Genomic DNA, 13,500 nt, shown 5'->3' on the forward strand with positions numbered 1-13,500 from the left:
GGAGGAAGTAGTGCTTAAGTTCAACTTCAAAGAATCAGTAAACATTTGCCAATGCAGATGCAAAAACAGTTCTATGTCTCACCCTTTACCACCCGCTTTTTTCCCCCAATTGTTTCCTCACTGTCCCTAGTGCTCACAGAATTCTACTTAACACTGGCATTCTAAGCTCTTCTCACTGGTAATAGGAGAAATCACAAGATGGGGATTAACTCTCACCTTCCCCGAGGCTTCTAAAAGGCAGACACATTCTGCATCATAGAAGTCCTTGCAATCATTTCTAATAAAGGGTTCCTCTTAGATACCCACATTCCAAATGTTCTAAGATAGCTGTAATTCTAATTGCTTGTTTTACATATGTAAAATTTTAAGCACTGTTTTCTCCCATAATTGTGAGATGAAAGAAAAAAGAAACCTTGACTAAGTTTCTTCTTTGAATAGTGTGAATCTGTATCTAATTTCAGCTAACACTACGTACACAAGATAGAGGCAGAAAGAATAATAGTACATACTGGAGAAGTGATTCTGTATTTCCTTAGTACAGCTCTAGAGAAAAATCAGACAAGGGTGGATAAGAGGATGATGTACATCAAATGACATGCCGTGAAGCAACATACCCCTTTGCAGACAAGGAGCTATCAAAGATATGGAATGCTAACAAGTAAGTCGTTAGTGTAGAAGGTGGACTGGAGCAGACCCACAAGTGTTTGGCAATTACTGGTAATTTGTTCCAGTATTATGTGATTTTTTCCTTAAAAAACAAAAAGTACAAACTGTGTAACTTGAAACTTTATTTTTAAAATATTCTGAAATTTTATTTTTCAAGAATTTTTATCACCATCTACATCCCATCAACACATACATTTTATCTTAAAATTACAGGTCCTTTTGCAATACAAATCAACAATAATAATTCTACTAACTCAGCTAATCAAACTCCTTCAGTAAAGAATCATGCAAAAGCCTGGAATCACCCAAACAAAAGAAATCTAGCCCTCTGCAAAATTATGTATTTCTTCCAAATTCCAAAGTAATTAATTCAAGAGTGCCCACAGTTTTAGCATGCAGCAATCCGCCATTTAACATCTGCCTAATCTTCTCAACATGGATGTATACTTTCTTCTCATTCCTGTAAAGTTTCCATTAAGAAGCTTGCAATGATAATGAAGGAAAATAAGTACTTTGTTACAGGTACTTCAAATAGCACTACAGAACATCTCTGACAAAATTTTTACAATATCCCAACTTTCAATATGAAACAGTTAAAAAAGGCATGGATCAAAGAAAAGTATATCACTTACGCAAACAAAACCTCATAGTCATACAAGCACAACCCTTGGACCTCTCCCTATTCAGGTTGGGAAAGGACTGTGTAAGACATTTCCTTTGAATAAAATTACATAAACAGCTTAGGGAAATGCCCCAAATCCATAATTCCAGATCTATGAAATTATGAACTTCTATTCTTAGAGAATATGAACTAGGGACTCCTTGCTTTGATATAACGTATGTGTTCTGGAAAAGTTTTGTATAAAGCCAATTCTGTAAACCATATCTTGCTTGCACTGGAGAAACGTATCTCAAGGAAACCTAAGAGATTTTCCTCTGCTGTAGCTGGATGTTTCTCCTTAACCAGGTACATCACTGGGGTATTTTACTCATATTGTCAACTCTGTAAGTTAAATCCAACTTACTTAAAATTCACTTGGGGTAAAAAAAGCAAGCAAACCAAACCCATCCCATCACATTCCCTCACAAAAAAACAGCTCTTAGAACACAATGAAGGACTTACAATTATCCGTATTTTCAATACAGGACTTTTCACTATATTCATGTGTGCTAACATAAAATACCCACCTCCACTTCACTTTTGAAACACAATGTTTTTTTTTTATTGCTAGTAAATGTCATCCTTAAAAGATTTCATAAACTATGGCAAATATAAAGGACATTTTGTGATTACTACAATTGTTCAGAAAAAAAATGGTACCTTAACCCTACAAGCATCCAATTCCTATAGGAATGACTACCTTATTATTTAAAATAAAAATGTAGTAAGGACCAAAGTAACACTTTTTACTATTAGTGTCTTGCAAAAACACAGAGGAAAACTAAAACTAGATATAGTCATGCCATTTGAGCAAACTTGGTAGTTGTTATAGAACCACTCAACTAAAGAGGCAGTAAAACAAAGTTTTACTTAAGTAAAGTCTTTCTGGAAATGCAGTTCTCTAGGTGAGTCTTACCTATGACTACTGCTGTCAACCACTAACAAGCAAATAGATGACCTGCATTTATTGCTCTGAAAAGGCAAAATTATACACTATCAAAATGATAATGGCACTTGGAAAATAGTCCTGGTAAGTTAACACGTACATAGATGCAACCTAGCTTCTCTTCTACTTCTAAGTTCTTTTAGGGAAGACGACAGACAGCAGCCCGGATTTAAAAAAAAAAAAAGAAAAATCATTACCTAAGGGAAAAGAGGCAAAATTACCAGAGTTCCAAGAACAGCTTTGAGAAGACGAGCAAATATAATTTTTCTACCCATTTTCACACTTACTAGCTCTGTAATTTTCTCTTGCAAGAAAAGTTTGTTTAACAAAATCTGAGTCATAGGTAACAATTACGTAAAACAAATACAGTGGGGATACTTGCCGCAGCTACAATCTAAAAGAGGACTAGTTCAATGGATGAGGCCGAGCTGTTTGTACCACACCATGGATTTACATTTCCCTCCACACTGTATTTTCTCTGATCTTACTCATGTGGGATAAGCATGTGCCTACAAACCCACTCAACTTCTGACAAAATACACAATCAGTAGAGATCACAAATGTTGGTGCCCAGTTACATAACTGAGTCAGAGACTACTACTTTCACTTGTGATCGGTCTTTAAAGTGAGTAAGCTGATGTCTCTTCCAATGCGGTGCCTGTCTGAATGTTTTGCCACAAACTGAGCATTCAAATGGTTTCTGCCCTGCATGAATTAGATAGTGTCTTTCCAGCTTTGATGGGGATCGGAAACTTTTACAACACACACTGCATTGGTAAAGAAGGCCATCATTTCTCTCAGGATACCCTGCATAACCATAACAATGACTCTGCCCTGATTCCAAAAGTGCATTAGAGAGATAGGGCTGCCTATTTCTATCATAGGTACCAAGAATGAAATCCTGGGATTCTGCCTTAACTTCCATCCCTGATATTTGATCTGACTCTGAAACTTCATATTTTTGAAAACCAAGAGCCTGACATTGTTGGGAACCATTATAGTTATCATCACTTGGATGAGTGAAGAATTGGTCCACATTTTCAAAATCCTGGAAAAAAGATCTTCTATAGGGACTCTTTTCAGTATGCGTTACTTGATGTCTTTTTAAGTGAGCGGACTGTCTAAACGATTTCCCACAAACATTACAGCCAAAAGGCCTCTGTCCAGTGTGAATTAAATAGTGTCTTTGCAGTTTGGATATTGAAGGGAACACTTTCTCACATCTATCACAGGGGCAAATCTTATTTCTAGCAAGGCTTTCACTTGGAACTGGAAACCCACAATGAAGCAGATCACAGTCATCAAAGAACTCCTCTCCCGACGAAGCACAGACTGGCAAGTCTTTGCTATTCACAGAGCCATCTACTGGTAATATGCTTTCTGCAGTAAGGAGCCCTTTCAGGCTTTTCCCCACGTTCTGCCTCTGGAATTGCTTTTGCCAAGAAAATGGTAGAGTCAGTCTCTTCTTTCTTTTATTGCCAACTGTCTTATAGGTTCCATGTTTGCCAAGAGAACCCATGAATGTTCTCCTAGTTTGTTCAGAGTTCTGCTCACCAGAAACACGACCACAATTTTTCAAGAACCTGTTTTTATATGCTTTTTTCGCTGATCGAAAGTTATGTATTTTTTTACCCCCAGCACGTTTAAACTTGGCCAAGATTTTTTTAACAATGGTTTTATAGTTGTAGCTTCTTTTCAGCCTGCTTGGAATTTTGCCACCTCTGGCAGGAAAACACTTGTGTTCATTGAGAATCTGCTCTGATTCAAAACACTCTTCACACTCTGAACACTGAAAGGGGACGATGTAAATAGAGTGGACATCAGGTGGATTACTCTCCTCAGATTCACCCATATCACCATGTTCGAAACCTTCCTGCTTTGCATTTAATTTATTAGGCAGGAGGCATGATTCTGGATTCTTCAGCTTTAATGAAAGAGCCTGAAAGGTCTTACTCCTGGTATGGATTTGTTTATGCTTCAGAAGTTTGCTTTGAATCTTAAATCTTTTTTGACAAAAACAACATTGAAAAGGTCTTTCCTCTGTATGTGTGAGCTGGTGGATTTTTAAGTGAGTTGCCTGTCGGAAAGATTTACTGCACAGGACACACTTAAAAGGCCTCTGACCAGTGTGAATAAGTGTGTGCCTATCAAGTTTTGACTGTGATGGAAACATTTTGCCACAGATTGCACACGCATGAATGTTCTTTCTTCTCTTTGCAGTGCTGTCTGTGGGATCAGAGTTAGAGCATGGGGGTAAGGCCCATCTCTCCTCTGTGGTGATATTATACACTCCATACACTGGGTTTTCTTGCTTGGCCTCCAGCAATCTTCTGACCTGTTTAACATCATTCTGATAGGTATCACTGTGAAGTTGTTGGTGTTTCACAAACATCTTCAAATTTTTAAAGTGGCGTTGACAAATACTACATTTAAAAGGTAGATTATGAGTTAATTGATGCCTCTCCAGATGAACTAGTTGTCTAAAGGTTTTATGACACACGTCACATTCAAACGGCTTTTGGCCAGTATGAATGAGATAATGCCTAGCTAACTTTGATGGTGTTTCAAAGTGCTTGAAGCAAATATTGCAAATGTAGGGCCTGTTTCTGGGTAATCTGTTTGCTACTGCACACTGCTCAATCTGTAGCATGTTTCAATTGCTCTCAGCCATCACTCTTCAGTGATACGCTCTGATGGGCTCCATGCTGTTCCTACAATCCACAGATGTCTAAAAATTAAACAGAAAATATTAGCTTTAAAACTATACATATGAAAACAAGTAATGTACTCTTTGGCTAAAGATATTAAGGGTAAGGAAGAATCTAGACTTTTCTTGTGTTTATAAATAAACCAACACTCATTTTAGATGAATTCTTTTAATCATAAAACTAATTTCATACATATAGATGAGCCTTTCGAAGAATCTAAAGTTTTCAGCTATGTTTGTACTTGAGAAGCTGCATTAAAAGGGAACTGAACTGAATTTCTTAACATTAAATTGACTTCAATTCAATTTTTCTATTCTTTCATTAAATACATTTTTCAATATTGAGTTGCCTTGCTTTTTTTTTTTTTTTGCAGGGCTGGGGTTTGAACTCAGACTTGGTGTTTGCGAAGCCGGTGCTCTATCACTTGAGCCACACCTCCAGTCCATTTTGCTCTGGTTACTTTGGAGATAGGATCTGCAAACTATCTGCCCAAGCTGCCCTTGGACCACAATCCTCCAGATCACAGCCTCTCAAAATACCTAGGATTGCAGGTGTGAGCCACTGGGACCTATCTCTTGCTTTGCCATTTTTTAAAAAATGGTCTAGAAAAGTAAAGTAAGAATAAGATGTATTTGCATTCAACTATGGCACATATTGTACACATGCTCTGAGAATTAAATGTTTCATGTATAAACCTAAGATATTTTAGGTGCAACATTAACACCATTTACTCTTGATTACTTCTTTTTTTGGGCGGTACTGGGGATTTAGACTCAGGCCCTCACACTTGCTGGGTAGGCACTCTACCATTGGAGTCACTCCGCCAGCACTCAATTACTTCTTTTGATCAACATGGGCAACTAGGAAAAAAAATAACCCAAGGCCTAAGTTCAAGTCCTTGATTTGTCACTGTGTTATCTTGATGGCAAGATGAAGGAAACACAAGACTCCTCATCTTTAAAATGGGGAAATGACACTAGGCACCTAGCTACTTAGGAGGCTGAGGTCAGGAGGATTGAGGTTCAAGATCAGCCCCAGCAAATAGTTTGTAAGACTCAGTCTCCAAAATAACCAGAGCAAAATGGACTGGAGGTGTGGCTCAAGCAGTAGTGTGCCTGCTTTGCAAGTGTAAAGCCCTGAGTTCAAGCCCCAGTCCCACCAAAAAAAAAAAAAAAAAAAAAATTAAGATGGAGAAATGTCTCCAGGACTGCCTGCCTCATCAAGGAGCTGTGCAATTCAATGACGATAACGCATGTATTAGAAAACTGTGAAGCAATGTATATTAGTTCAACACTAATCAAATTTGTAAAGCATATTCCTAGCTCCTTAATAACATGTTTAGGGTTTCTAACTTAAACACAATGAATTTAGTTCTTTTTATTTTCTTTTCTACTTTGTTGTGGACTTCCTGATAAAAACAAGTACAGAAAAATGAGGTAGACAAATTGCAATGATCTACACATTAGCTATCTTCTTTTTCTTTTTTTTTAAAAGAAAGCTATGCTATCTCACTCTGATGTATCTTCTATTTGAGATCATAATGTTGATAACGCCACCTGAAACTCAGCATTCTTTTGTCAGATTTGGCAAACCAAGATATATGCTGTTTGTCATCTTCTAGAAGATACCCTTCACCACAAAATCAAATACTCTGTGATTTTTTTTTTCAACAATTTGAATTAGAAACAGGAAAAAAAAAAAGCGTAAATATTTTCTACCAGTTGCTTTACCTGTGTTTTTCAAACTGTATTTCACTGTTCACTATTGGATTGTGAAATCAACTTAGGAGCTTATGATCAGCACGTCGTTTAATAAAATCCAGGAGATGTACTAGAACACATACCACATATAAGGATATAAATACTGCTTTGTGAGACTTCTGTAGGAAGGAATCAAGTTTGTGGAAGATTTTCCTGACATGCTTCACACAGCACTAGACCGTGGAACTACAAGAAATCAGTGACCTTATTCAAAGTGGCCAAGTAATCTATTAGGGCGACAAAGAGTGGGGCCCATAGAATGAGACAAGATTACTAAGTATCAGTGTCCAGTTTTCTTCACTTGGTCATAGCATCCCAAAATATTTATTTAAAATTCATTGAATTAGAGACCAAGTGGAAAATGCCACACAAATGTACTATATTAATTTATAAAATACATCATAAACCCAGCAACAATCAGCTGTTGGTGCTATTAATACCCATTTTTACTACACTGAGCAGAGAAATTTCAGGTGAACAACCTTCAAAATCCCTAAACATGCTGACACAAAGCAAGAGTCGTGAGGATTAAAATTAAGTCATAAATCCAGTGAACTGCCAACAACTCAGCAATTTATTTAAGTCCTGTTGAGCAATTAAGTGTCAAGGTGGTCAATCAGGACAATGAGCCAAACTGAGTTTGGCTCTATTCATGTAGTATGACAGTGTAAGGAAGAAGCAAAAAGCAGCACTGGTTTCCCAGGGGTCTTAAACAGAAAGATTTCAGGTGAGGGCTAAGTGGATGGAGCACACAGGAGGAACTCTTGCTGCAAAAGAGCTCCTAACAAAAGGCTCCTGACTCCTGTGGACCCATGGGCCAGGGGAGGGACCATAAAGAGCTGGGGATAGAAAGGACCTGGGTCAAAAATGGATTAAAGTGCCTTGGCAGTGGAGGCTACTGGGAAGTGACTCAGCCAGGGTCCTTGACAGGACAGCATCCAAGCCAAGGCACTGCACCAGGAAAGAGGTTATGTTCTGAATATGGTTTGTAGCATGGAAGGGACGAGTCCACAACTGCAATTACCCCCTAGAAACCCCAAAGCACTGCCAAATGCACTGCCAGGCAGTGAGTCTGGTTGCTATGGGAGGGCAGCTTCCCATGACGCCAGGCTGGCAAAGCCGAGTAATTGCCTAAGGTCAGACGGTAGGATTCTGGTCTGAAACTGAGACTTCTCAATTTTTCTGGATGCTTCTCCTTCCATTTAACAAGTGTTTACATGGAACATACCAAAAATAAAAGCCCCACACAAGGCAGCTATCTCTGATTACAGGATTGGTTACCTATAGCTCCCCTGCCAGGAAGAGTCTATAGTTGATCACTGATCACTAACAGTAAGACTGGATACTATTGTCCCTTGTCATCGCATCATGTAGGAAAGTACTTAACCAAGAGCCCTATATTGTGAGAACCATGGGAGGCAAGTGGTGATCTCATCTCCTATTTATAAGTGAAAGGTCAGGGATTTCCACACTCAAGCGCCATACCCCTGTATTTAAAGGGGCTCGAAAATCCCATTGCAACGACGTTCTGCGCTCTCCGCTGGTATTTTTGACAAATAACATCCAAAAAAAAAACCTAAGACTGTAATTTTTACATTAAACTGAAATAAAAAATAAACAGATCTGCTCCATGGTTCAACCCAGAAACTATTCCGACAAGAGCTGGGCACATTAACCTGTTGGAAAAACCTGACCTCAATAAAATCCAATGTGGCCTCCAGGCTGAAGGCCTGCTCAGTCTTAATTAACAGCCCAAAAAAGATGTGGGGAATGCAACAAAGACAGACCTGCCTGCCAGCTTTGGGTTAGGAATAATGTCCTAAGGCCTTGGCCTCCTCCCTAGGGGTTCTGCCCCTCCCCCACCCTCCCGGGCCGGCCTTGAACCCCGCCTTCTCCCCCACTCTGACCGAAGCCCCGATACTAAAACCTCACACTTAGGGAGCAAGAGAAAGGTAGCCGGAAAAGGTGGGGGAGGTTAGAAAAGCAGCCCTGGGTGACAGGCCCCGCGGAGGGCCTCTCTTCCAAGCCTCCTCTCAGACACCCCGCACCCCGCGCCGCGGTGGGGAGGCTGAGGTCGTGGCGCCCCACTCCGGGTCCTCGGGGACCAAGGCAGGCCTGACCCTCACCGGGTTCGCGCCACCTCCACCCGCTTCCTCGATTCCTCCGCACGCACCTGGAGCTGGTGGGGGCCCGGCAGCCGTACATCGGGGCCCGGTGCCGCGGAGGCCGCGAGCGCACGTCCGCAGGGTCCGCGGCGACGGGCGGAGTGCGCAGGCGCGGTGCGCGGGTGCTCCCAGGAACGCGGTCCGGCTTGGAAACAGACTTCCCGGAACTCAGGGCCCAGGTTGCTTCCGATCCGCGTGAGGGGTTCCAGGGATGAGAACTCCCGGATGCAGCTCTCCTAACCCAATTTCCAGGGAGAGAGAATAGAGGACAGTTAGGTAAAATGCATGCAAAGTACACAACGTAACTACTGCTGCATAATAGGCCCGCAAAGACCTGTCATACTTTATTTATTGTACTTCTATATTGCCTACAACATTTTTGAAATGATAGGATACTATTTTAAGGTGAAGCTCAGAAACAATAAGGAACTTACCACCAACAGCTCATGAAAGATAGAGGTGGGATTTGAACTCTAGTTCTATCTAATACCAGACTTGCTCTTCATTTCACTACTCCTTTTCAAACTATAACTGTTTCAACATTTTATGTAGGCATAATTTAGGACCAAAATGCATATAGTTACAGATTAAAGCAAGTGTCACATATCACTAAAGATTTTTAAGTATGAAGGCATTAGAGAAGGATTTGTTGTAGATTTTTGCAGGTTCTGATTGTAATTGCCTCACCTTGAGAGATGAGGAAAAGAGAGCAAGTATCAAGTAACTTGTAACTGTAAGCAACTTGGGGGATTACTTTCTAAAGACCATTGACAACAAAGATCATTAGCTTCTGATGTTGGTATATTTTCCTCCACCAAAGAAAAAGAAGTGATAGGACCAAAGAAAAGTAAGTTTCTACTTTGGATGTGGTAACATGAGAAAATGGCTAATAAGAAATAAGCTTTTGCTTCTCATACAGGAACCCTGAAGGAGTCATAATTGGGAAGGGTTGACATTGCTTCTTCCAACAAATGCATAGGTGGAGACAGGAAAGGAAACGCATTAGGTGTCCTGAGTACCAATCCCAAGGTGGACATGCTGTTAGTTCAAATAATCTGTGGAGACTTGCTGCATTCTGCAGCTTTACCTGGGGAACTCAACTCAGTCAAATCATGCAAACAATTACATCCATCACCAGTCACAATAATTCTGAGGAGAGATATCAAGACCCTGAGAGACAGTGCCTGAAATTGCAGACCAATGGAGGGTGGGATTAGTTCTTTATTCACTACCTGCAAACAAGTGGGCCTTTGCACCCAAAGCCTGAGTATAGAGCATAGAATTCAGTTAGGGTTTAGACAAGCTATTCTCCAAGATTGCATACCCTACGGGATATCCTTTCTCATTTACCCTGAGAGCAATCTTAGGAGTCTCCTGTAAAAAAGGAAGAAATCAATGTAAATAAGAGTCATCAAGGAAAATTTCATTGAATAAGTGAGATTTGATCTTCCATTTAGTAATGGATTGAACATGGGTAAATAGAAAATATGGGGGCAAGACAGAACATGAGAGGCAGGATGAAACAAAAAGGTAGGGTGACAAGGAAAAAAAGAAAAGGAATGGTATGACATATGTTTGCATTAGTAACTTACCTCTGCAACTTGATAGTTTGGTTCTTATAAGTTATTTAACCTTTCTGGACCCCAGTTTCCTCATCTGTAAAATGGAGATATAATCAACCATTCATTTATTGATGACATATCACGTACCAAACACAAGAATTCACTTCTAAGTATAAAAGATGAAGCAGTGAGATGTTTGACCTTAAAGTAGTTTTCAGCTCATAGGAGAGAACAATATATGGACAAATAAGTACAATATGATAAGAGATGAGATGTACAGGGCATATGGGAAAAGTGACATCTAAATATGCTAAGGGCTTCAGGTAGAGATAGCCCCTGAACTGAGATCCCAATTATTTGGCCATCCATCCAGTCATCCACTCATACCTATCTGTTCATCCATCCACCTATCCAGTCAACTAGCCATCCAGCCATCATACACCTATCTATTCAGCCAGCCAGCCAGCCAGCCATCATACACCCATCTATTCATCCATCCATCCTTCCAGCCAGCCAGCCAGCCAGCCAGCCTACATATTTTACTAGGCACTTCCTGTGTGTCAACTCCTATTCTAGGCACTGGGGATAGAGTAGCAGTCAAGTCACATAGGCAGATTTGTCAGGATTTATATCCAACTGAGGGAGGCAAACAATAAGTTTATACATATAAATGTATGTTAAATAGTGGTGCAAATTAAGAACAAAATGTAAAGCACTGGACTGAACTGGGAAGATTTGGGGGGACAGATTGTAGCAGAGATGGTCTTACTAAAAAGTACTGTGATTTTTGAGTCAAAACTTGATGGAAATGAGGATAGAAGGCTGTGAGAGGCAGGAATTCAGCAGAGTAGGATTTTGTTTAGTAGACAGTAGGGTGTACTGTAGATAGAGAGTGGAAATAAAGGAAGGAGGGTAGAGAATACACCGAACACAAAAAGTTTGAGAGAGTTTGCAAATGAGAAACCATGAGCATTTCAGAACTGCTGGAGTATGAACTGCAGGTGAGGAGAGTGGGGAATGGCAGGAAGCTGTTCATTGAGCCAATGATTTGGAACAAATAGTACTCACTAGGCTATTTGCAAGAAAACCTTCCCTACAAATGTTTTCTTCTTTCTATTATCTTTATCTGTTATCAAAGACAACACTTGAAAGGAACCCACACTTTTAGCATTTTGGTATTTCTAAGGCAAAATTTTTGAAACTGAGTTTTAATGCTATTAGAGCTGCCTCCGGCCCTCAGTGACAGGTCTAGCAGGGAGGTGATATCCTCGATTCCTTCCTACCTCTCTTCCTCTTTCTCTTCCCCCTTCCACTGCGGAGCAGTTAACAAAGCCATCTGCTTGCCTCCTTCAGATAACCTACCAAAACGTGAACCCCTCAGAAGACAGCTTCCCTCCCCCAGGCATTTATCAAAGAACTTTCCCAACAAAGACATCACTCCCTTTCTGAGAGGATTTTTGGTGAATTAATGCTCTCCTTTCTAGCATATACCTCCTCAGCAAAAGTAGTTGCAACCTCTTGTACATTTTGCTACACAACTCCTGAGGAGCTTAAGGCATGGGGAGTGATGTGGAGGAGGTGGAAGGCAGGAAGAGAATGAACTCAGATCCGGAGATAAAGCACACTGTTTCTGTATTTTACTTAGTGCAATCAGACCACCTCTGACTCACAGGCTAGCTCCAGACTCCTATCAAGCTGCTGAGAATCTGTAAAGCTTTGCTGCAATAATGCCTGTTGGACTTCTGGGTCCAGTCAGGAAGTAGCATCATCCCATCCACCTCACACAGCAATCCATGTGCAGGGGATGTAGCTCAGTGGTAGAGCCCTTGCCTGCCATGCGCAAGGTCCTAAAGTTGGATCACCAGCACCATGCAAAACAAAAAAATCTGTAGCACTGAGGTTTGAGGTTCCAGAGATACATAGGAAGAAGGCAAGATCCCTAACTTGAGCCATGCTTCTAGTCCTTAGCTTGTTTGTGTGTGTGTGTGTGGTGGGGAAAGTACTGAGATTTCAAGTTAGGGCTTCGTGCTTGCAAGGCAGCTGCTCTACCACTTGAGCCACTCCACCAGCAAATTCTGCATTGGTTACTTTGGAGATGGAGGGTCTTGCTTTTTTGCTCAGACTAGTCTGGACCACAATCATCCCTTTTTAGGCTTTCAGCCTTCACTGGGATGACAGGTGTGGGCCACCATGTCCAGGTTTTTCAATTGAGATGAAGTCTCTCAAACTTTTTTTGTGTTGGCCTGGAACTGTGATCCTCCTGATCTCAGCCTCTCATGTAGCTTAGGATGACCAGGGTGCATCACCTTGCCTGGCTTTACTTTCCTTTAACCCATTTTGAATAAACTTTTGTATATGGTGAAGAATGGGGTCTACTTCATTCTTTTCCATATGGATGTCCAATTTTTACACTGTTTACCAAAGAGTCTGTCCTTTCCCCAATGTATGTTCTTAGCACCTTTGAAGGAAATCAGTTGACTGTAGGTGTGTAGGTTTACTTCTGGGCTCTCTATTCTGTTTCATTGATACATGTGTCTGTTCTCATGTTAATACCATACATTTTTGATGACTGTAGCTTTGTAGTATATTTTGAAGTTAAACACTGTGCTTCCTCTAACTTTGTCCTCTCTGGCTTTGGCTATTGGGTTTTCTTTGGGGGGCTTTCATACAAACTTTAGGTCTGTTTTTCCTAGTTCTGTGAATTATGTCATTGGTATTTTAATGGAAATTGCATCAAATCTGCAGATCACATTCGGTAGTATGGGCATTTTAACAATACTGATTCTTGACATCTATGATCTTTCCTTTTTTTGTTTATTGAATTTCTTTCATCATTGTCTTATAGTTTTAATTATAGAAATATTGAACCTCTGGTTAAGTTTATCCCTAGGTATTCTATCTATTGTAAATGGGATTGGTTTCTTGATTTCTTTTTCAGATAATTTGCTGTTAGCAAAGAGAAGTGCTACTGGTATTTGTGTGTTGAGGTTTTATATAAAAGATCCTGTCATCTGCAAACAGTGACAATTTGA

At 40.3% G+C, this 13,500-nt stretch overlaps 1 protein-coding gene across 1 annotated transcript; it reads right to left on the reverse strand.

Moving 5' to 3' along the window:
- Window positions 1-768: 768 nt before the first annotated feature.
- On the reverse strand, window positions 769-9,042 carry Znf770 (zinc finger protein 770). The gene is made up of 2 exons (XM_020153604.2): window positions 8,915-9,042; window positions 769-5,001 (listed from the first exon to the last, which is right to left on the reverse strand). The coding sequence occupies exon 2, from the start codon at window positions 4,921-4,923 to the stop codon at window positions 2,848-2,850; it is 2,076 nt and encodes a 691-aa protein (XP_020009193.2). The 5' UTR covers window positions 4,924-5,001; window positions 8,915-9,042; the 3' UTR covers window positions 769-2,847.
- Between the last annotated feature and the right edge of the window lie 4,458 nt (window positions 9,043-13,500).

Source organism: Castor canadensis, chromosome 2 (genome assembly GCF_047511655.1).
Source record: "Castor canadensis chromosome 2, mCasCan1.hap1v2, whole genome shotgun sequence".
Taxonomy (NCBI): Eukaryota; Metazoa; Chordata; class Mammalia; order Rodentia; family Castoridae; genus Castor; species Castor canadensis.

Coding starts and splice junctions, on each gene's coding strand:
- Znf770 (XM_020153604.2), bottom strand. CDS start 4,923: ATGCTACAGATTGAGCAGTGTGCAGTAGCAAACAGATTACCCAGAAAC.